Genomic DNA, 25,878 nt, shown 5'->3' with positions numbered 1-25,878 from the left:
GGATAGACCTAATAGTGTGAGAGGGACCTGATATGAGATAAACAATGAAAGTAAACATAAACCTCTCTCTTTCCTTTTGACCAAGTAGAGAGGAGGCTGGTAGCAAGTATCCCACAGTCCTGTACTCCACCATCCTGGAGCTCTGGCTTCCTGGAAGAGGAAGAGGGGGGCAGAGACCACTCCCATTCAGAGTCTGGATGCATCTGTCTGTCTAAGCTTCTCCTTCCCTCCCAGATCAAAACTTACTGTTCACTGATTTTTCAGTAATGTCTGACTCTTTGCTATTTGGGGGTAGGGGATTTCTTGGCAGAGAAACTTCATGATTTGCCATTTCCTTTTCCAACTCATTTTACAGATGAGGAAACTAAGACAAAGATTCATCTTCCTGAAACCTGAAGCCAGATTTGAACTCGAGAAGGAAGTCTTCCTGATTCTAAGCCTGGCACCCTATCTACTATACTGGCTAGCTGCCTCATATTTCTAACCCTACATTAATATGTCATTACATTCATGTATCAAAGCTTAACACAGTGCCTGGCCCACAGTAGCTGCATAATACGTGTTTATTGATTGATTGATACAAGTTTCAATGCTCAGGTTAAAAATATCAACAACCTCCTGAGTTTTGGAACAGTCTTTCCAGCCATTTCTAGATTCTGATATCTCTATAGTGATCGTGTCCAGCAGCAGCTTGGGAGCCAGGGGTTATATATGAGATCTGACATTAATTTTTTCCCTGAATTTTTTGTTCACATATTTGGACCAGGCAGGGAAATAACACATGCTTCTTTTCATCACAGTGAACAGTGCCAGACTTGCTGGCTAAACTTGAAAGTACCCCTTTCCCCTCAGTCAGTAGGAAGGGAGAAAAAAATAATGCATAATGATTTAATAACAGTAACTGCCTATGAAAGGATTGTTGCATTGCAGTAGATCTTTCTGATCACTTCTGCTCTGTTTCCATAAGTCAAACAAGAAAACCAAGTATTTTAGTCAGAACGGTTGCATGCTCACAGTATGCTTACAAACTCCTTTTTTGTGGGGTGAGAACAGTGAGATGTTGCACCTTAACCATTAGGGAAAAACCCAACCTAATCAAAAAGGAAGAAGAAGAAGAAGGCAAGAGACATGAGTGGAAGCTGAGTATTGCATAATTTGGAGCTGGATAGAAAAAATCTAATATTTTCTCTTATAAAGCATTTTGGATTTAGATGGAATCTCCTTATCTGAAAGGAGTGAGTTAAGTAACTTTTCAAAGTCACACAACTGACATGAAATGGGATACAATTTCACAAGCATTTATTAAGCATCTACTTCCATGTGGCCAGCACCCTAGTTGAGACCTTTATTGCATGTTAGTTGACTATTGCAATAGCTTCTTAATTATTCTTACTGTCTTAATTAGTCTTACCATCTTTAGTCTTTCTCTTTCTAATCTATCCTCCAAATAGCGGCTAACATGATAAGTCTGATTATGTCACTACCATGCACAAGAGACTCTAATGCTCCCCAATTACCTCCTGGAGAAAACACAAACTCTCTTTTGGTATTTAAAGCCTGTTATGTGGAACTCTATTATGTTATAAGAAATGATTAGCAAAATATTTCAGAAAAACTGGGGAAGACTTCCATGAACAATGTTGCAAAGTGAAGCACACAAAGTAACAGCAATATTGTGAAACTTAATTATTCTCAGCAAAAGTGATCCAAGACAACTCTGAAGGATTTAACATGAAAATGCTATCCACCTTCAAACAAAGATCTGATGGTGTCTGAATGTAGTTGAAGCATATATTTTTTTTACTATCTTTCTTATTGATGGGGTTTTTTGGCCTGCTTTTTCTTTTGCAACATGGGTACATTGGAAATGTTTTGCACAACTGCATGTATATAATCTATATCAAATTTTGTATCTTCTTAAGGAGACGATAGGGAAGGAGAGAGTTCGGAATTCACACTTAAAAAAAGAAATGTTATTGTTTTTACTTATATGTAATTGAGAAAACTAGAATAAAAATTAAATATAAAAAATAATAAAGTCCATTACGATCTAGCTCCTGTCAGACATTTCCAGATTTTGAACTTCCTTTTATACACCATGGTCTAATCAAGCCAATCTCTTCTCTGCTCCTCATCCATGCCCTTCCACCTCCCCTTTCATGCCTGGAACATAGTCCCTTCTTACCTTCCCAATTTATAATTCTTAGCTTCTTGCAAAATCCTGTTCAGCTGTCACCTAATACATGAAGCCCTTCCCAACCACCTATCCCAACTATCAATGTCCTTCAAAATTCCTTTGTATTAAGTGAAGTAAGAAGAACTAGGAGAATATTGTATACAGTAACAATGATATTTTATAATGAAGAATTGTGAATGACTTTATTATTTTTAGCGGTACAATAATAAAAGACAGTCCCAAGGGACTCATAGTAAAAAAATGCTGTCTCCACAGGAAGAAGTGATATGTCTGAATGCAGACTGAGACTGAAGTGTACTTTGGCTGGCTGGTTGGCTCTCTCTCTCTCTCTCTCTCTAAATATATATATATATACACATACATATACATATTTCTCTCTCTTTCTTTTCCTTCCTTCCTTCCTTCCTTCCTTCCTTCCTTCCTTCCTTCCTTCCTTCCTTCCTTCCTTCCTTCCTTCCTTCCTTCCTTTCTTTCCAAGTCTTCTTGCACAAAATGACTAATTTGGAAAGGTTTTATATGCTTACATACATATAACTTATATCAGAGGAGGGGGGGAGGGAGGAATAAAATTTGGTACTCAAAACTTTTAAATATATATTAAAATTGTTTTTACAAATAATTAGGGAAACATACTTTTAAAAAAAATTACTTTGTAATTATCTTGCAAATACTTTGTAGTTATTTAGACTTTTTTGTTCTTTCCACTGGAACCAGATCTGTATTCCCAGGACATAGCATCCCAAGTCTAGTCACTTAACAAGTAGTCACTTAATACATGCTTGCTAATTATTTGAATGGTTCCAGATGATCAGGTCCCTTTTTAAAGTGCTCAGTAGTCGATTTAATGATGCTGGTGATAAGCAATCATCAGATGGTATTTTGACCAAAGTCAGCAACCATGTTGGGGGAGAAGGACAAGGAGAGAGAGAGGGTAAATTTGTGGAAAAAAAAAAAAGCCCTGGGTTTGAATTCAGAGGACCGGGGTTGAAATCCTATCTCTGCTGCTTATAAATTCTGTGACTCTATTGCCCTGGACTTTAGTTTCCCTATCAGTTAAATGAGGAAGTTGGATTGGATAATAGATAAAATCTGGAAATCTTCACCATCAAAGAAAAAAAAATGATTCTATCAGGCTTGACCATGTTATGTCAGAGGAGATGGGTCCCCACCCCTCTTGGGCCATCCCACCAGTGACTGGGAAATGAGAGGAGGTGGCTTTCTTTTTTTTTTTTTTTTTTTTGTTTTTAATGCTTTTTGCAGGCAGCTGCTGCAACAGAGCTCATAGAACAGGTGGATCAGCAGGAGAAGTGCTACGAGTGAGGAAGGAGTGGGCAGAGGTGAGAATTGGTGAAACCTTTCACCTCACCTGCTCTACCTATAGCAGATAGACTGTCTCAGCTGGAGCTGCATCTCGGAGCTAGTAAGTGACTTTCTCTCTTTTTTTCTCCTACTACATCTACCTTCCAGAATATCTCCCTTTGGGTTCAATCCCAAACCACTAACCAATGCATCAAAAAAAAAAAAAAAAACCCTCACAAACTCTCCACTCACTAATTCCTGCTCTGTGCAAGGGTCCAGGCTAGAAGGCCCTGTGGAAGACACCAATAGAGTGAAGACATAGCCCTTGCAATTGTCATTTAGTGATTTGTACAGAAAGGATTTTCATACAAGATATAATATGATAAATGTATTTGGGAACTAACTACAGGCAAAATGCCTTGTAATTCAGAGTGGAGAGAGATTCTTTGCTTCAACTTCCCTGACTTTCCTTAAAGATATTTTATTTTAAAAAATATTTTTTATTTAGCAAGCTTTCCCAGCATATGATGCACTTCATGGCAAATGAATAGATCCTAGAATAAAAATGGCAACATCATATGCTGAAAAGAATACTGGATTTGAAGTGAAAAGATGCACATTTGAATTCTGGCTCTTGTTTTCTGGCTGTGTAATAAGCAAATCACTTAACTCAAAATGAAGAAGTTGAAGGAGACAACCTCTAAGGTTCCTCGTAATCCTACAACTGAAACTGGTTTCAAAATCATTCCATAGCCGGCAGTCATAGGTCAAATAACCTTGAGATCCAGGACTAGGAAAGCACTTATAATAATTGTGAGATTGCACAAACTGATGACCACCCTCCAGTCAGGGGAGTCTGAACTCAAAAATCCCTTGTACTCAGTTGGACTTTATATCCAAGGCTGGATCGGTCCCTTTCTGCTTGCATCCACTCCACTTCCTTTCTTCCTTTCTACACTATGAGGAGTTTCTGGAAAAACAGGGGGGTGTGCAGTAGATCCCTGGGAAATTGAGAAGACAGTACAAATCTTTCTCTGTTTTGTTTATCCTCTCACCCTTCTAAATGAATTCAGATGAATCATTCTCTTCAGCAGCTCTTGGACAGTTCCAGTGCCAACATCCTGATTCTAGCTCTTGAGATTTTTATTGCCTAAAAACCTCAAATTACTTTTAGTCCATCACTAGCAGCTAATTCCCATCTGTTTCAGAGAATTCTCCAATCAAAAGATTTCCCTCATAAAATTAGGAAAACCTTTGCAAGAATATGCAATCACAGATTTAGCATAAGAAAGGACCTTGAAGACTATCTAGTCCAAGTTCCTCATCTTGCAGATGAAACTTAGACCCATGGAATTTATGGGCTTGCTCAACATCACACAAGTAGAAAGAATGATTCCACAAGAGAATAAGCATCAGATATTTACTTTCATGTCTTTAGGACGCTTTCTATCCATTATACCATTCTTCCTAGCTTAGCTAGCAGATTTGGATCCAATTAATATTTATTGATTGACTTTAGTTGAGTCTGTATAGCTTAGTGTAAGAAACACTGGTTTTGACCTTAGGTTCAAATATTGGTTCCATTACTCGTTACTTTTTGTGAGCTTAAACAAGTTATATTATATATCTAGCTTTAGTTTCTTTTTGTTATTGTTTGTTTTTTTCCCAACAGTATTTTATTTTTCCAAATATATGTAAAGATAGTTTTCAACATTCATTTTTGCAAGATTTTGTTTTCTAAATTTTTTCTCCCTCTCTCCCCGCCCCTCCTTACTTCTCCCCTCTCCAAAAACATCAAGCAATCCGATTTAGATTATATACATATATTACTTTTAAACATATTTTTATATTTGTCATGTTGTGCAAGAAAAATCCAATAAAAAGGAAAAGACTATGAGAAAGAAAAAGAAAACAAACAAACCAAAAAGGTGAAAATAACATGCTTTGATCTGCATATAGTCATCATAGTTCTCTCTCGGGATGTAGATGGCACTTTCCATCCCAAGTCTATTGGAATTATCTTGGATCACTGCATTGTCTAGCTTTAGTTTTCTAATCTGTAAAGCAAGGCAGAATTTGGACTAGATAAATTCTGGAACTCTAAAGACTAAATCTATGATCCTAGGTTGAATATTTGAGCTAGGGTTAGTAAAGGCAAGTAGGAAATAGATACACAATTCCAAGTGATTAAACAATGGTGAATTCTACTTATGTGCTGCCATTTATGACTGGACCAGAAATCTCTATGACTCCTCTAATTAAGTCTCTCTAGCTATCACCTTTTGTAGTTGGGGGGAACAAAAAAAAAACTTAGTATGTTCCTTGTAAACAGAGATGCATAATGTCATAGCCCAGGTGCAGCAAAAAGAACAATACGAAGCTGTTCCAATTTAGGATTGCCATGGCAACCACAATGAGGCCCCTTTATACTGATGGAGGAAGAGATTGGTGGAATCATTGAATATGGGTTTTGTTGAAAATCAACATCAATTAACTTTCAACGGACAAATAATGTAGCTCTTTTACCCTTCAAATGTTGTATGCAGTGGAAAATTTCTTCCTCTCTATTTAACATATTTCAAAGAAAAAATAAAAAGAAATTTGAAAAGCTGCCTCTGAGACTTGCATACTGGTAGATTCAAACATTCAAAGAATTTAGCCCCTGTGCTTTTCAGTACTAAATGAAAATTGGTCTATATGTTACAGTAATGTCTGATTTACCAGCATGAGAGACATAACTGCCATCAATAGTAATTCTTGAGTAAAGATCATTTTGAAAAATTACTTATGTCTTTTGTTTTTATATTTTATATTATATTTATTTTTTCTAACCGGTAAGCTCAGAAAAGCCAATGACGTGTCAATCATGTTCAACAACAAAAATATTTTATACCTCTCCAACAAAAAAGGGGCATTTAACAAAATCTTCACTCTGGAGTTTGGACATTATAATTGCATAGAATTCAATTTTGTCTTATTGTTCTTTTCTATATAATATATTGTTTATTATGTGATTGCTTTGCTGATTTGTTTCATTCTGCTATCTATGTAAATTTTTCATTTCCCTCTGAATTCTTGTATTAGTTCTTTTAACACAATAATATTTCATTACTTCCTTCCATGTAGCACAATGTGCTTATTTATGCTCCAAGTAATGGATACTTGCTTTGTTTTAAGTTCTTTGTAACCACAAAGAAATGTGGTCATAAACATTATGGTATATATTTTGCAGCAAATTTTGAACTTGACTTTCTTGGATTATATGCCTAACAATAGATAAATGACCAGACATTTTAGCCCTCTCTTCCATCCCTTTTAAAGCAAACTTCAAAATTGCTTTCTAGAAATGCTAGACTCAAGTCACAGGTTCACTAGCAGTGAGCCAGTCTTCTACTATTTCAATCTTTTTGTCAATTCACAATGAGTGAGGTGAAAACTCTTGGTTTTTAAAATTTCCATTTCCCACAGCAATTTTGAAAGAATTTTTCACTTGTTCAGAGTTTATAATTATTATTTGCTTATCATATTCACCATTTATCCATTGGGGTAGATAGAGTTTTACAATGATTTTTACCAAAATAGATTGTAATTTTCTACACCTAAGAACTTTCATAAGCCTGTCCTATCTGATGCTTTAAAAAGCATTTTGTCTCTGATATTGAGCTTCTTGTCCACTTACACTTCTCTTAAATGTTATCTGATTAATCCTTCATCCTATCCCTGTGAGTTAAAATGGAGGAGAAATCATTATTGTCAAGGACCACAGATATAAGAATCATTTTCCCTCTTGCATCTCAAAAATCGATCATTTACTTACAAAAATGATACAAGTCCAAATAAATCAATGTAAATCCTTTAAGTTAGGTGGTATGATGGATAGAGCATTAGGCTTGGAATTAGAAAGAATCATCTTCGTTAATTCAGATCTGGCTTCAGACACTGAAGCCAGAAGGTGGGTGATGTTGAGCAAGTTGTTTAGCTCTGCTTCAGTTTTCTCATCTGTAAAATGACCTGGAAGAGGAAATGGCAAAACCACGCCAGTGTTTTTGCCAAAAAAAAAAAAAAAAAAAAAACAAACAAACAACCAAAACCAAATAGGGTCACAAAGAGTTAGATATGACTAAAATGATTGAACAACAAAATCCTTTCAAGGTAAAACTGGGTACTTTACAGCTTAAAGCAAAAATATTAATTTTGTACCCCAAAGCCCTTTCTTATTCTTCTTCCTCCTATTGTTCCTCTTTTTCTTCCTCATTCTTTCTTTTTCTCCACATTCTAGTCCTCATTTATTCATTTTTTATTTAACAAATAAAACGTTTGTATAGAATTTAGCATAATTTTCTGCATACATCAGGCACTTAGTTGTTTTTTAATTTTAAAAAATGAATGAATGAAGACTAGAAAGAATGAAAATCAAAAGAAAAGAAAAATGAATGAATGAGGACTAGAAAGAAGGAAAGGTAAAAGAAGAAAAGAAAAATGAATGATTATAAAGAGAAGAAATATTGGGAGAAGAAAAAGAAGAGATTTTCTTTTATTATATAGATAGATACCATGGGAGCATCAAAGAAAATTAGAATAATTCTATCCTAGGTTTATTAAAGATAAATATAAAAAGGCTACCTCATTCTAGGTAGAAACAACATTTCACTGAAGGTCAGTGCTTGAGTCTATCCCATTCTCTTTCACATAGGCTTCTCTATTAATTATTTCATAAAGGGATAATTAGCTTCTAGAACCTTCTCCTAGGAAAAGTAATTTTTTTCATTTCCTTCTCCAGCTCATTTTACAGATGAGAAAACTAAGGAAACGATGACTTGCCCAGGATCACCCAGTTATTAAGTGTCCTATTTTTTCAGGACCGTTAGTTTGGGTCTCAGAAATCTTCATCATCAAATTTTCCTATTAAGAATTTTTAAACAGAAAATTGTGGGGGAAAGATATTCAGCAAAATTGACTGCGACAGGAAGCCAGAGTGAGATAAATAAGAAAGAGGTGAAGCACCTACAGATGAAACCCGGCAAGCATAGGTCTCTATTATAGCTACTGGCTGCAGCTATGTGTTTCCTTGCTAGTCAAACTTACTTGCCCTTGTAAATTGGACCAGGCACAGTAACAGATTCAGAGGTGGTCCATCTCTCTCATTCTCTTTCCATGTCTAAGCTGTTTTAGGGACTTTTTCCCATTTTGCCTCTGGGACCTGAAGGAACTTTTGGAAACGCTTCATCCAACTCGCATAGGAAAGATCTAGGAGACCAGGCAGTGTCTAGCTTTCAAGCGTTAACTCTGATTGGCTGGCATGGAAATATTTGTGGGGTGTGTGTGTGGATCTTTTGCGAGTTATCTCATTGCTTTTTGTTTTGTTTTGTTTTGGATTTTTTGGTGCTTTCCTTCTAAAGACAAGTCTCCGCCTGGACAAACATGATACCCTCTGATTTCATGGTGAGTACTGTTATATTAATTCCCCAATTTCTACTAGATTGGCTTTGGTGATTATGATGGGGGACCGTGATTCAATATCTCAAACTAGCAGAGAGTATCTTGTCTCAGTGAAGGCCCTTTCTCTACCAAAGTATAGAACAATGCATTGTTGGACACTTAAAGTCGCTCCTCTCTGAAGCCCTCCTGGATCCTTCCAGTGAACGTGTATTTTCGCAGAATACTGTGCCTGGAAATTTCTTTAGCTCGATTACATCCAACTTTGTATTATGCTTATCTGTGTATATACACATGCTCCCTCACATACATGCTCCTCAAAGGCAGGGATCATCTTGTCCAGTATTTTTTGAACTCCTCTGCCCACGGGGACTTGCATTTTAAGACTGGAATTGGGACTGGGCCTTTCATTGGTTCAGGGAATTCTTAGGTAGGGAAATCCTCTTCCAGTTCTCCGCAATTTAATCAGAAACACCTGCCTAGAACACTGGGAATTAAGAAACTTTTCCAGGACTGTTTCTGTTCAGTTGCACCTGACTTTGAGACCCTGTGGACCATAGTGGGCCAACCTGAGGGGTTCATTTTCTGATGTCATGCATTCTAATACTGTCTGTAGTTTTCTTGGCAAAGATACTAGAGGGGTTTGCCATTTAAAAGGGATCGCCTTTTCTCAGAACTCTCCACTATCATCTATCCATTTGGGGTAACTCTACCTTTTACAGCTCATAGTTTCACTGAGTCATGATAAGCAGTGATCCAGGAGGGGTTGCCCAGGATTATAAGCCAATATTTGACCGAGCCAGGTCTTTCTGGCTTCAGTCTTAGATTTCTATATAGCTAGGTCTCATTTAGCTTGAATTGGGATAGTTGGGTGGGTCTGGAGTAAGGAAGTCTCATATTCTTGAGTTCAAATCTCACTTTATACACTTACTAGTTGTGTGACTCTGGACAAGTCATTTAACCTCAGTTTTCTTAACTGTGAAATGGGGATAAGAATAGTACCTTCCTCAGAGGGGTAATGGAAGAATCAAATGAGATAAAATTTGTAAGACTCTTAGCATAGTACCTAGCACAGAGTAGGCACTAAATAAATGTGCTTTCTTCTTTCTTTCCTATTTACTCTGGTCCCTTTCCCAGTTCCTTGTCAATGCCAGGACCTTGCCTTGTTTGTTTTTAAAACATGTCCTTCTTCACCTATAGGCCACTGCACAATAGCTCATGGTATGAGCTGTATTCATGCAACTAGATTGGAGATAGCACAAAGGGCTATATAGAGGGAAGCCAGACATTCAGGAGCAGAGCTTGGGAATGTGCTTAAACTGGACCTCTAGTCTCTTGGGGGGTCACTAGATTTTTCCTTCTGATTCTCCTTCCCAAAGTTACTTCTAGAGCGATACGTGTATTTGTAAACTCCTTGAAAGGCAAGACTTAGGTAAGTAGGGGATTTTTAAAAAACATATGTTATCTATCTTTAAGTTAAATTTCATTTTTGTTCAGTAAGCAAATATTTTTTCTTCCTCCTAATGTATCTCTCATCTGCTAGAAAAACAAACCCAAGGCTTTTGCAACAAATAAGCATGGTCAAGCAAAACAAATTCCCATATGAGTATAGGGTATAGATTTTTTAATATTTAAAAGCTACTGCTTTTAAAATATTCACACTAAATACTAAATATTGTAGAAAATATTCTCCCCCAAACATAAAATCAATAGACAAAAAAATCAGGTCATTCCAGAAAGTTCATGTACTCATAGATTCAGAGCTAGAAGGAAGCTTAGGGGTCTTTCAGTCATTTTACAGATAAGGAAATTGAGGTACAAAGAAATGATATAAGTTGACCAAATCACTGGGAAAGGCTGACTAGAATTTGAACTCAGGTCTTTTGTTTGCACCCTTGTATTGTGATTATCATTCCCATGTAGATGATTCCCAGATCCACATATCCTGTCTTCAAATCAGTTCTTCCTCATCAAATTCATCCCTAAGTTTCTTATTTCTGTCATGGAGATCACCATTCCTCCAGGCACTGAAGTTCACAACCTCAGAGTCATCCTTGACTCTTTATACTTTCTCAATCACATCCATACCCAGATCCCCTATAGACAATTAGTTGTCAACATGCTCATGAAGTGAATGAAGAAGGAAAGCAAGTCTTTTTTAGTTAGGAAGAATGAGTTCAACTCTGATGTCAGATAATTACTTACTATCTATATGATCTTGGACAAATCACTTTAGCTCTGCCTCAGTTTTCTCATCTGTAAAATGGAAATAATAATAATAATGCATAATATGATAATAATAATAAAATGGAGATTAATAGTAGTACCTACTTTTTAGAGTAGTTATGCAGAACAAATGGGTTGATAACAAATGAGTTTTGCAAACCTAAAATTGCTATGTAAATGTTGTTCTTATAAGGAAAGGAAGGCTGATTTAAGCTGATTTATAGAGATTTAAATCTCTGCTAAGAGTTGAATTGAGGGAGCATTCCCTGCTTTACTAAGCACATAAGTCTTATTAAACAATCATTCCTACCCATTACCACATAATTTTACCTAATATGATAGGTATGGGAGACACTGCTTTTGTCATTGTTGTTTACTAAGTTTCAATCATGTTCTGACTCTTCATGACCCCATTTGGGGTTTTCTTGGCAGATGGAGTGATCTGCCATTTCCTTCTCCAGTTCATTTTACAGATGAGAAAACTGAGGCAAACTGAAATTAAATGAAAATTAAGTGAATTGCTCAGGGTCATATACCTGGTAAGTGTCTGAGTTCGGATTTAAACTCAGAAGATGAGTTTTTCTGACTTTAGGTTCGGCACTCTATATGCTACACCACCTAGCTGTCTCTGATATTGCTTTAGTAAGCCCAATTGAAAGTCCATTTTAGAAACATATTGGCAAGTGAAATAGATATTAAGGTTTGGTTAAGTCATCTGTTAGTTACAAAACTACCAGCGGATGGGGAAATAGTGTTGATTCCATCAAGTTGGTTTACATAACATTTTCTAGATGATAAAACCCAGACAAATTGAGCCCCAGAGTCGGGTGGGATTTAGCATCAGAAGACATGTACGGGTTATGATTTCTTTTAATCCAATCTCCAAATTTTACCAAATTTGAGAGAGATGAAGTTACTTCCTCTGGCTCACACCAGCAGTAAATGGGAAAGCTCAGGCTCTGATTCTAAACTCAGGGCTTTCCCCCACTGAAACACGATGCTTGAAGTTATTGAGTAATTTCACAAAGTTCTCACATCTCTAACATATTAGCAATTTGTAGACTTGAACCCTTAAAATTCTCTTGAAAACAGGAAGTCAGAAAGACTGGCCAGTGGGGAAAATATGAAAAACTTAATTAAGCCTTTGAGAAGAGAAAATAGAGTTTTCTTATGACTCTGAGTTATAAGCTCTTAGTTTCATTCCTAGCTCTGTCCCCTATGTTGTAATCTCCAATAAGTCTTCAACTCTGTGGACCTTCATTTCCACATCTGTTAAATGAAGAGGCTGGACAGATATACTTTGATGTCCCTTTAAGTTGAAGAGCTATAAAAAATTCTCTTTTCTGTTTCTCTTCTACCTTTCCTTAATTCCACTGCCCAGCAAACAAAAACCCATTTCACTTGTGCCATATATGTAATACAGATGATTTATTTCTCACCTAACAATCACTTGCCTTCTACTTAATATCAGAAGGGTTATTAACCAGAAGAGTAAAAGGGGATTAATTTAGGATACTATTTTACCTAATAAGTATATAATTTTTAACAAGTTAGTGTCCTAATACAGCAGATTCATCCACCCATTATTTTTCCTTCTAATTACACATTTCTTGGAACTAAAGTCTTTGCCTTTATCATACTTCTTGCCGGGAAATATAATATCCATGAATTTGTATTCTTGAATTCCTCAATGGGAGCAAGATACTTTCAAGGCTAGTCCCAATTCCTGAATTAGGCTGCTTAGAGAAACTAATAAATCACTATACCTCACAATAGGTCTAGAAATGGAAAACTAATTTCAGAACTTCCAATCTTTTTCTTTTCTTTTTAAAAAATTACTTATTCATGATTTTATTTTCCCCCAATTATATGTAAAAAATTTTTAAACATTTGTTTTAAAATTTTGAGTTCCAAATTCTCTCTCTCCATTCTTTTCCTCCCTCATTGAGAAGACACACAATTTGGTACAGGTTATATTTCTATGCAGTCATGCAAAACATATTTTTATGTTAGTCATGTTATAAATGAAAATGTAGACCCCCCCAAAAAAAAAAAACCTCAAGAAAAATAAAGAAAATTTAAAAAAGAATTCTCCACTCTGCATGCAGATTCCATCAGTTTTTTTCTGTGGCTAGGTATAACATTTTTCATCAGAAAGCCTTCAGAGATGTCTTTGACTTTGTATTGCTGAGAATAGCTGAGTCATTTATAGTTGATCATTTACAATATTGCTATTACTACATACAATACTTTCCTGGTTCTGCTCCTTTCATTTTGCATCAATATATGTAAATCTTTCCAGGTTTTTCTGAGAGCATCCTGCTCATCATTTCTTATAACACAATAGTATTCCATCACAATCACATCTTGTTCAGCTATTCCCCAATTGATAGACATTTTCTCAACATTCAGTTCTTGGCCACCAGAAAAGAGCTGCTATAAATATTTTTGTACATGTAGGTCTTTTTTCTTTTTGTTTTTTATCTCTTTTGGGATAGAGATCTAGTATTAGTATTGCTATGTATACACATTTCGATTGCCCTTTGGACATAGTCCCAAATTGCTTTCCGAAATAGTTGAATCAGTTCAGAACTCTACTAACAGTACATTAGTGTTTCGATTTTCCTACATCCCCTCCAATATTTGTCATTTCCATTCTCTATCCTATTAGCTAATCTAATAGGCATGAGATACTTCTCAGAATTATTTTAATTTGAATTTCTCCAATCAGTAGAGCTTTAGAGCATTTTAAAAAATATGGCCATAGGCAACTTTGATTATTTCATCTGAAAAATATCCACTCATATCTTTTGACCATTTTTCAATTGGATAATAGCTCTTATTTTTATAAATTTGGTTCAGTTCTCAATATATTTGAGAAATGAGACCTTTATTGGAGAAACCTGTTATAATTTTTTCACAGTTATGATTGCTATTTCTCTCCATCCTATTCCCCCCATTTATTCTATTTTTCTCTCTTCTTTCATCCTGACTCATTTCAAGTGTTTTGCTTCTACCACCTCTGCCAATCTGTCCTTCCTTCTTTCAGCCTCACCCTCTTTTCTTTTATCTTCTTTCCCTCCTACTTTCCCATAGAATAAGATAGATTTCTATGCCCAACTGAGTGTGTATGTCAATTCTTTTTTGAACCAATTTCAATCAGAATAAGGTTCAAGCAGTCCCTATCACCTCCCCCATCTTCCCCTCCACTGTAAAAGCTCATCCTTTTTTTTTTCTTTATCACTGTAGTATATCATTGTCTTGTGAATTTTTTCTTGTTATTTTGTGTATGTATTTGTGTGAGAAAACCTATTTCCTAGGGAAGCCTAGGGAAGATAAATAAAACCAAGAAAACCATAAATATCTTGTGTATTATTTTTGCAACTATCTCCTAAGAAGTTGTTAACAGATATTTGAACAAAACAAGTGTATAGTGTTCCTTATTCTGTGAAGAATTGTTTGTTGTGGCCATCACACTATTAACAGGTTTAAGAACTTGCTGCAAAGGTATGTTTAAGAACTCTCATAGTAGCCTGAAGAGAATAAACATAAGTGTCTATTATGTACCTGGCACTGTGATTATAGATATCTCTGATAGATCCTCACAAACAAGTCTGGAAAATGGTTGTTTCTATCATTCTCATTCCACATGTGGGGGAACTGAGGCAGATGGAGGTTAAGTAACTTAACAGAGTTAGAGAGTTTCTGAGGTTGAATTTAAATTCAGGTTTTCTTGATTCTGGATCCAATGGTCTATTCATTGTTCAACCTTTTTGCCTATAGGAGGAGAAATAAGGATTTGAGGGAAAGATAATGAGTTCGGTTTTGGACTTCTCAAGTTTGACTTCCCTATAGAGTTTGATTTCAAGATATCCAAAGATAATGATATAAGATTGTAGTTCAGAAGAGCTGGGACTGGATCTACAGATCTGGGAATTTCTACATAGAAATGATAATTGAACCCATGGGAATGGATGAATGCATCAGTCAATAAAAACTCATTAATCATCTGCTATGTGCTAGGCTCTGTGCTAAATGTGCTAAGAATACAAAAAAAGGCTTAAAGATATTTTCTGCATTCAAGGACCTCACACTCCACGAAGGGAGACAGCGAGCAAACAAGTGTATACAAACAAGTTCTGTGCTGGGCACAAAGGAGATAATTCAGAGAGGGAAGGCACTAGAGTTAAGGAAGTTTGGGAAAATCTTGTAGAAGTTGAGATTTTAGTTGGGACTTAAAGGAAGCCAGGAAGGCTCACTAAGTAGAAGGAAACAAGAAGAAAATCCAAGATAGAACTTCAGGTCCACCATGATTGGTGGGTGGGACTTGTATGATGATCCAGCAAAGGATATGGAACATGATTGGATAGGTAAAGGACAAACCTAAGGAGGGCAGGTCACCCCCCCAAAAAAAAAAAAAAAAAAAAACCAAACCCTTGAGAAGAAAGAGCATCCAAGAAGAGTTGACCAACAATGTCAAGGGCTGCCAAGAGGTCAAGAAGGATGAAGATTTAGAGAAAGTCATTAGCTTTGGCCACAAAAGATCCTTGTTAACCTTGGAGAAGGCAATTTCACCAGAATGATGAGATTGGAAGCCAGATTTAGGATTTAGGGTTAAAGGAGAATGAGAGCATTGAGGAAGTAGAGGCACCCGGTGTAGATGGCTTCCTCAAGGAATTTAGCTGAGAAGGAGGAGAGCAATATAAATGTAGCAGGGATCTTCAGGCCAAATGAAAATTTTTTAAAGAATGGGGGAGATATGAGGGTGTTTGAGGTTCTGGAAAAGGTAAGGAGAGACTGTTGATTAAGAGGAAAGTAGCAGTGATAGTAGGGGCAATTTGTTGAAGAAAAGATAAATTAACAAGCATTTTTTAAGTGCCTACCACGTGCCAGTCACTGCACTGAGCACTTTATAAATATGTCATTGAATCCACACAACAATATCGGATAATATTATAATCCCCCATTTTATAGTTGAGGAATCTGAGGCAAACAGAGTTTTATTACCTATGATTCAGTCCCCACCGGGCTCTCACTGCAGCAAGGCAATCCTATTCTTCTCTCATTCTCTTAGTGGCTTATTCACCATAGCATCGATTTCAAACCTTTTCTTCTCTCCTCAGGTTCTCATGGCATTCTCTTTCCCCACCTTATTGACCGAATAACTGAGAAAAATTGAATCTCTTCCCACTCTTCTCCCCCTTCCTCACCTCATGTCATTAAGACATCTTTCTTCTGTGTCTCCTCCTTCACTCCTATTGCCAAGGCTAACTCCTTTACATGCTCAATCCTATCCCAATGGGTTGCACAGTGGGTAGAGTGTGGGATCTGGAGTCAAATCCAGCCTCAGACCCTTACTAGCTGCGTGACCCTGATTGAGTCACTTATACTCTGCCTCCATTTTCTCATTCATAAAATGGGGATCATAGTAGTGCCCATTCATATTGTTGTAAGAATTGAATGAGATATTTGTAAAATGTTTTGCAAACTTTAAGGTGCAATATGAATGTGAGGTTATTAATATTATATAAATTTATAAAATAACAATAACCCATCTTTATATTTTCTAATGCACTTTCATAGATGCTCCTTCCTGTGATTCCAGCTCTTTTCGGGATCTACAATCACTTTATAGGCATTTGTGAAGTGCTTGCTATGAACCAGGCTCTGTTGGGACGAGTAGGAGCTGAGGATAGCAGGCAAAGTAAATACAGGGGCTTGAGATGCCACAGGAGAGGCAAACATCCTGCTCCACCTCTAGTTCTCTTTAAATTTTAAATGTCTGTTGGCTGCCCTGTGGTTTTCAGAGCTTTAGGAGATTACCTGGGTTTACATCTTGAGTTTTCTGTTTGTGTGACATGACAATCACAACACCCAGAGGGGGCGGGCAGCAGGCACGCTGCTTCGGTTGATACCGAGGGAGGCAGCCAGGGTCTCCTTTGATGGTAAACAGTCATCCTGCCCACAAATAGGAACTTGCAAACCCAGTTCTGGGCCTTGGAACACAAGCCAAGTTTCTTACCCTTTCAAGTTCAGGGGCGGTAGGGGGTCGAGGGTTGGGGGAGTATGGCAAAATGGATGCCGAGGAGGTAGATCTATATCAGACTTTGTTCAGAACAGACTCATCTCTGGATTCTGGGTCAACTTTGAGAACTGAATGCAGTGGCAGTTCTGCTGCCGCTAGATACCTAGAAAGCGAGGGCAAGGTTACACTTGACACGAGACACGACTGCCCGAGATGAGAAAGCCTAGAGAATTCAGTTGGCGATTGTGCCCAAGTAGAATATCCTCTCCGGAGAGATTACGGCAACCACTGAATGAACTCAAGCAAAGTGAATTATCCGATTCCACCCAGTGCTAATTACAGAGTATGTCACGAGCCAAAGGCTCATATATCCTAATTTACCTGGAAGGGGCTCTGGGGCAGAGCTGAAACAAAGGCTGTCTATGTGGTGTGTGCCATAGTTAATGTGGTGGAGTGGTAAGAAGTCTACCTGGAGAACTTATCTCATAGGCTTGTTGTAAGGACTAGTGAGACAGTACGGGTCTAGCACTTCACAGGTGTTAAAGTCAGCATAAAGTGCAGTTATCATTATTAACCTCTCTTGAGTCTCAGTTAACTCATCTGTAAAATAAGGTCGTGAGATTAGATGGCCTTGAAGATTCCTATGAGGTCTGTGATCCTGCTACTTAAGATCAAGTTTCTATTTTTTTTATCATCATAAATAATAGCCTTTAAGAACTTTAAAACTAGTTATTATTGATGATGTAGTTAATAGAGTATCCAGTCTGGAATCAAGAAGACTTCTCTTTCTAAATTCAAATCTGGTCTTAGATACTTAGTAGCTGTATGATCCTGACAAAGTCACTTCACCCTGGTTTGCCTCAGTTTCCTCATCTGTCAAATGAGCTGGAAAAAGAAATGACAAAGCAAGAAAATCCCAAATAGGGTCATAAAGGGTCAGCCATGACTGAAAAATGGCTGGACAACAAAGAGATAAGAAGGTTGATGCAGTGGAGAGAGCCCTGGTCCTGAGATGCGACCTTAAATACTTAATACTTCCAGGCTGTGTGTCCCTGGGCAAGACCCTTAACTCCAATTGCCTCAAAAATGAGATAAAAAGCTTAAATTTCACACATGTCCTAATTTGTACAATATTAGAAGATGTTGTACAAATAGATACTTTCCTAGCAAGGATATTCCTTCAGTCCCATTTTCACAGAAAGGCAATTCATAATAAGATCTAGAGTTTTCCCAAAACTAACAAGTAATTACTTTTTACAATAGAGCTAAAATCGAATTCTTGAATTAATAAATTCCTGTTTGACAACATTAGCCTAATCTGAGTCAACACACAATTCTCACCGAGAAGTGCTTATAATTGCAAGCTAATAGTTCAACATAATTAAGAACCATAGGCACAGTACCATATATCTGAATTTATCTATCTACTATGTATTTAAATATAAAATAACTGTTTTTAGAAATAACTCTTTAACAGATAAGCAAGTCATTGGGCAGCTCCTTATGCTGCAGAATTAGGAATTTTCCAAGCAAGAATTACAAGGAAACACAGCTGATAGGAACATATGATAAAAAGAAAATGTTGCTTTAATCATATGTGTATGCTTGATCTCTCCGTTAGATTTCCTTGAGCACAGGGATTGTCTTTTGCCTCATTTTGTAACCTCATTGTTTAGCACAGTACCTGGCATGTAGTCGGCACTTAATAATAATAATAATAATAATAATAAATGTTTAACTACTAATTAATAAATAACTGATAATCATTTATACATTTAAAATTTTTATTTTAAATATGATCCATATGTTTCATGAGATATGATCCCCCCCAAAAATTGAGAACCCCACAGAGGAATCCTGATTTATACAATTCATTAGCCATGTAGTCCAACCCCTTGAATTTGTAGATGAGAAAACTGAGGCCCAGGGATGTCAAATGACCTGCTTAAAGTTACAAAGGGAATGAATGTCAAGGGTAGACATTTATATTATATATTATATATATATATAAACACACACATATGTATTATAAAGGTTCAGATCTCCTAATTATGGAACCAGTGCTCCTTCTACAATACCACAAGGAAGAAATTTTCTTAAGAAAAATAAGAGTTTTCTGTTCAGCTGCTTCCTTGAGATCAATTCATTTCTACTTAGAGCCACTGATGCTCTTCAAATTATTGCCTGGGTGTTAGGCCATTTTACAGAAGGGGAAACTGACTCTAATTATGAAAGCCTGAGATTCAGATGTGGGGCTGGAGTGCCAGAACTAAAATTCATGTCTGACCATGTCACTGAGCATGTGCTAAGGCAGCTCAGAGGTTCTTAACTTGGACTCAGATACCCCTAATATTTCAAGGAGCATGAAATTGAATAGGAAAAGAAAATTGACTTTTCAACTCCTTTCCAACCAAAATTTAGCATCTCCTTCAAATATGATTGTGGGCAACAAACATTTTTCAGAGAAAGGATCGTAGGTTTTACCACACTGCCAAGGGGGTCCATGGCCCCAAGGTTAAGAAGATAGATTGTGTCTCTATCTAATCAGGGGACAACCTTAATGGGTATGACGACTTCTTCCTCTACCACTTCTTCCTCTACCCAGTTTATGTGCTCTGTGTTTGAATGTCAGTGGACATGGGGGGAGGGGAAGTTAGCTATGTTCTTAGGGTCAGTTGGTGAATAACTAAATCCATTTTTCCCCTCATCAGTGGTACTATTTCTAGCAGTTTGGTTGCCCAGAACAAATATCTTCAAGGGCTCTTGGGGCAAGCTGCAGGAAGCAAGCCCTCAGTCAAGAGTTGGGGAAGAGATCACAGAATCTGAGGAGTCAGGAGTATAGTGGGAATGTGCTCCAGACTGTTAGAGATCTGGTAGCTTCCTATTTTAATTAATTCCTATCTATCCATTGCTATGCTTTTCAATTTCTGTACATTGGAAGGACTTCAAGTGCAGTTAATGCCCTCAAAAATTGGCACTCTGAGCCAAAATCCCAGTCTCCTCACCCTAGGTATAACTCTGTTTGTCAAAGCTGGTAGCAGATAAATGCCTGACTGCTACATCTGAAAACCCCCAATCTAATCTTAACAATACACATCAAATTGAGAATAATAGAATCTATACATCCCAGTATGAAGTGAACCCTTTGTTTGAACCTCTTTCCATCTTATCTCAGACTCAGGGCATTAGAAGAGAGCTGAAGATTTCTCACATTCATTCCTCGATCTGAAAAGTGGTAGAGCAGGTAGAGGGAGAAGGGAAGAGAGGAGTTGGGGAAGGGAAGGAATGGGAGGGGAGGAGGGAAGGAAGATCTGAATTCATATCCAGTCTGAGACACTACTAGTTGGATGCTTTGGGGCAAGTGTAGCATTCTGGTTAGTTTTCTGGAGGTCTCTGGACCACCTTTGTTTCAGCAGAGTAATCACCACGAGAATAGCCACGGGTAAAGGCTAAAGTCTTTATTGTCTCCTTTCCTGGGTCCCAGGCTAGCTCTATCTCAGTCGGGGAAGCAGGAGGACAGGCCAGCCACCATGGTAGCATGAGATGGAGTGAATCTCTCTTGGCTCTGAGAGCTTGAGCTCCTGACTCCTGTCCTCTGTCTTCTCTGAGTCTGACCCTGGCTGAGTTTGTCCCAGCTTTATATGCTCTATTATAATTAGATCATTTACACTATACTGAGTATAAACTAATCCTTATATCACTAGGAAACCATTATTTATTGTAAGATTAAATCAATCATACTAAACTAGAGAACTATTAATCACCATGCTAATCTAGATAACCCTTGTCTCATCAATTCTACTTAGTTAGTATCTTGTAAGAATCCTTGTTTCAAGTACAGATTTCTGGCCCATAACAGGCAAGTCCCTTAACTCCTGCCTAATTATTTTTTTTTCATCTGTAAAAGGGGCCTGATAATAGCACCTACAGGAAAGGAGAGGAAACAGGAGAAGAAGGAAGGGAGAGAAGAGAAGGAGAAAGGAAGGGAGAGGAGAGAAGAGGGGAGGTTAGAAGAAAGAAGGGAGGAGAGGAGAAAGAAGGGGAGAGGAAGGAGAAAGGACGGCAGGAGAAGGAAGTAGAGGGGAGAGAATGGGAGGGGAGAAAGGGAGAAAGAGACCAAGAGAGAAGGACAGGTGGAGAGGAGATGGGAGAAAACATGAGGAGAAGAGGGGAGGGAAGGAGATGGAGAATAAGAGGGGAAGAGGGGAGTCGGGGAAAGGAAAAGATGGGAGGAGAGGAGGGGAAGGAAAGGAATGGGAAGGAACAGAAGGGGAAAGGGAAGAAGGAAAAGGAAGGGAGGAGAGGAAGGGAGAGGCAAGGAGGGGAGAGGAGAGGGGAGAGGGGGAGCTGTTGTGAGGATCAAACGAGAGAATAATTGTAAAGTATTTAACACATAGTGCTAAATAAATGCTTATTCTTTAATTCTCTCTCTTTTAACCCTTTGCAGACTAGATCTGACTATAACTTCACTACACCCGATTATTACAATTACAGTGACAATGACAATTACAATGACTTCTGTGAGAAGACCGACGCCAGACGGTTGGCCAGGTACTTACTTCCACCCTTCTACTGGCTTATGTTTGTGGTGGGAACTTTAGGGAACAATCTAGTCATCATTATGTACTGGTATTGTACAAGAGTGAAGACCATGACCGATGTGTTCCTGCTGAACCTGGCCATTGCAGACCTCCTCTTCCTCCTCACTCTGCCCTTCTGGGCTGATCAGGCTTCTGACCAGTGGAAATTCGGGACTGTCATGTGCAAGGTGATCAATGCGACACAGGAGATGAACTTTTACAGTTCCATGCTGTTCATCACGTGCATCAGTGTTGACAGATGCATCGTGATTGCCCAGGCTTGGAAAGCCCATCTCTGGAGACGGAAGAGCCTTCTCTACAGCAAAATGGTGTGTTGTGCTGTCTGGGTGATCGCGATCACCCTGTGTATCCCAGAATACCTGTACAGCCAAGACATAGAACAATCCGAAGCCAGGTTCTGTACAATGGTCTACCCCAGAGAAAATGACAAGCTCAAATCCGTCCTTTTGATTCTAAAGCTTATTCTGAGATTCTTCCTCCCGCTCATCATCATATTCATTTGTTATACCATTGTCATTCACACTCTGCTACAAACCAAGAAGTCATCTAAGCACAAAGCCTTAAAAGTCATCATCTTGGTTCTCACCCTCTTTGTCTTAACTCAATTTCCTTACAATAGCAATATGATGCTGCAGATCATTGATTCACTCAAGAAGTTCATTTCGGACTGTGACATTTTCACCCAGAGTGGCATCCGTTTCCAGGTTACTCAGACCATTGCATTCTCCCGCAGCTGCCAGAACCCATATATTTATGTTTTTGTGGGTAAAAAATTCCGCCAGGATCTTGTAAAAACCTTGAGGAAACTGGGATGCATCAGCCAGTCCCAGTGGGTCTCCTTCACCAGGAGAGAAGGGAGCCTAAGGTTGTCATCCATGATGCAAGAGACGTCATCCGGACCCCTCTCCTTCTAAGAGATCTTCTCTATCACCATCCTGTCCTGTGTGGACTACCTGACTGGACCAAGAGGCAACCAAAAGGAGGAAAAAGAAAAAGAAGCAAGAGAGGAAAACGTAAACATCCCTTTGCTATAAGTTAAAAGACTTCCATGATTCCACCTGCCTCAACTCAGTGTTTTACAGAGGAGCCTGGGAAATAGTCGACTCCCAGTGCTATCCATTATAGTTTCTATGTAGAATTCATCCGGTTCTTCCTGTTGAATTGGAAACTGCCACATTTCACCTCCGACTATAAAATTCATTCAAGCATTAAAGCATTTAATCACTGACCACTACCATAGCATGGAATGATGTACTTAAGGTAGCAAAAGATTTAATATCACTGTATTTGTCTTGGGTTTTCCTGTTTCTTTTCTTTCTGACTGTTCTGATTGAGAATCGGTACAAATTTATCTGCTCCTTGAACTAATTTCCTTCCTTGTACAGTATAGTCTGGGCACATAAGTGTAGATGTAATTCCCTTTCAAGTTTCATACTTGTTCTAGGTCAACAGAAGGTACATTTCTTTTATGGTGTTTTCCACTTATTAGGTGATTCAAAATATAAAATCAGTAATTTTCATGCTATGAAATTGAAAATCTTTTACATGAGCAAAATGTAGCTAAGATAAGAAGAAAAACATTCAACTGGGAAAATATTTGCATAATATAGTTTTGATGAAAGTATGATATCCAAGCTCTGAAGACAACTAATAGCAATATGTGAGACTGAAAGCCATTCTCTAATAGATAATTGATTAAAGGATATAAACAAGTAATTCTCCAAAAAAGAATTGCAACCATATGAAAAAGAGATCTAAATTAGTAAAAGAAATGTACATCAAACAACTCTGAAGTTTTATTCCATTCTCATAAAATTGCCAAAGATGACAAAATATGGGAGATAATTAATGTTGGGTTGTGGGGAAAAAAGGTATACAAGTACATTGTTGGTAGTTGTATGAATTAGACCAAACATTCTGGACAATTTGGAACTATGTGAAGGGAATAATTAATATTTTAACCCTTTTATCCAGAGACTCCATTGCTAGACTTGTACTCCAATGGCATTTTTTAGTAGCAAAAAACTAGAGTCAAAGTGGAAACACATTAATTAGGGAATGGCTAAGCAAATTATCCTATATGAGTGTAGTGAAATGTTATAGTGTAATAAAAAATAATGAATATAATTGACACAGAGAAGTGTGAGAAGACCTATATAAACTGATGCAAACTGAAACAAGCAGAATCAATACAACAGTATACGCACATAACTATAACAATGTAAATGAAAAGAATAACAAAAAATAAAAGTCAAAACTGAAACTATAATGACACAAAATGATATAAGTTGACTTGTCTCCTTTCTCTTTTAAAGAGGTCAGGTATTCTGTTAAAGAGGTATTTTACATCTTTAGAGATGTAGAATACTGCATGTAGTATCAGACATTTTCAATAAATTGTTTAACTATTTTTTCTTCTTTATTATGAGGGAGGGCTTTCTGAAAGAGGTTGGAGGAGGGATATTGTGGGGAATAGATGTAAAAAACAAAAGAGAGCAATAAAATGTTATTTGAAAATAAATTTTCTCTTTAAATTCAAGTACCCAATCACTAGCTATTTTATTTCATGTGTTTGTGTGTATGTGTGTGTGTGTGGGTGCATGTGCATATGCATGTATTAGGGTGGAGGGACAACTGTCCTAAAGGAGAGGTTGCCCTGGGAGTGTGATGGGAGAGAACGAAAGTGGAGAGAATGGGGATTCCATAAAGCTCTTGGGATTTTCTTCATCTTTGTCCTCAGATTTCCAGAAGTCCAAGTAGTTGTTAAAATTTCTTTTTCTTCCAATTGGCCTGTATGTAATTATTGCTTTCTCCATTTTTTGGAAACAGCTTTCTATAGTCTAGATCAGGGATTCCTAATCTTTTAGTGTGTCTGACAAATCCATCTGACAAATTGATGAAATCTATGAATCCCTTCTAAGAATAATATTTTTAAGTGCATAAAATACATAATTAAAAATATCAATTAGACTAAATGATGGTTTTCAAATATTCTTTAAAAAATCAAATTCATAATTATGTCCAAAGGGCTCAAACTGTGCATATTTTTTGATCCAGCAGTGTCTCTACTGGGTCTCTATCACAAAGAGATCATTAAGAAGAAAAAGGATTACCAAAATGTGTGGGAAGCAGTCAAGGTAGTAATAAGGGGAAATTTTACAACTCTAGAGGCTTCCTCGCATAAAATAAAGAGAAAATCAATGAATTATGCTTGCAATTAAAAAAGCTAGAAAAAGAGCAAAAGAGCAAATTAAAACTCCCCCAAACAATTTTTAGAATTTTGAAATTCTAAAAATAAAAGGAGAGATCAATGAAATTGAAAGTAAAAAAAAACCTATTGAATTAATAAATAAAACAAAGAGCTGGTTTTATGAAAAAAAAAACAAAATAGATAAATGCTTGGTAAATTTTATTAGAAAAAGGAAAGAGGAAAATCAAATTGTTAATCTTAAAAATGAAAAGGGAGAAATTTCCACTAATGAAGAGGAAATTAGAGCAATAATTAGGAGTTACTTTGCCCAACTTTATGCCAATAAATTTGATAACTTAAATGAAAAGGATAAATACCTTCAAAAATATAGGTTGCCCGGATTAAGAAAGGAAGAAATAAATTGGTTAAATAGTCCCCTTTTAGAAAAATAAATAGAAGAAGCTATTAATCAGTTCCCTAAGGAAAAAAAAAACCAGGACCAGATGGATTTATATGCGAAATCTAGCAAATATTTAAAGAACAATTAACTCCAATGCTACATAAACTATTTGACAAAATAGGGAATGAAGGAGTCCTACCAACTTCCTTTTATTACACAGTCATGGTACTGTTATCTAAACCAGGTAGGATGAAAACAGAGAAACCAAATTATAGACTAGTCTCCCTGATAAACATCAATGCAAAAATCTTAAATAAAATATTAGCAAAAAGACTATAGAAAATCATCCCCAGGATAATATACCATGACCAAGTAGGATTTATACCAGGAATGCAGGGCTAGTTCAATATCAGGAAAACTATTAGCATAATTGACTATATCAATAACCAAATTAACAAAAATTTTATGATCATCTCAATAGATGCAGAAAAAGCATTTGATAAA

The 25,878-nt window shown here is 37.1% G+C and overlaps 1 protein-coding gene across 1 annotated transcript; it reads left to right on the top strand.

The window, feature by feature from the left end:
- The first annotated feature begins 3,030 nt into the window (after positions 1–3,030).
- Positions 3,031–24,323, top strand: CCR9 (C-C motif chemokine receptor 9). The gene is made up of 3 exons (XM_052001583.1): positions 3,031–3,617; positions 8,896–8,938; positions 21,631–24,323. Exons 2-3 carry the CDS (start codon positions 8,918–8,920, stop codon positions 22,696–22,698), a joined length of 1,089 nt encoding a protein of 362 aa, XP_051857543.1. The 5' UTR covers positions 3,031–3,617; positions 8,896–8,917; the 3' UTR covers positions 22,699–24,323.
- Positions 24,324–25,878: the final 1,555 nt, after the last annotated feature.

This window comes from Antechinus flavipes, chromosome 5, assembly GCF_016432865.1.
Source record: "Antechinus flavipes isolate AdamAnt ecotype Samford, QLD, Australia chromosome 5, AdamAnt_v2, whole genome shotgun sequence".
Taxonomy (NCBI): Eukaryota; Metazoa; Chordata; class Mammalia; order Dasyuromorphia; family Dasyuridae; genus Antechinus; species Antechinus flavipes.
Note: the sequence above shows the minus strand (reverse complement) of the source record. Positions and strands in the feature narration are given on the sequence as shown.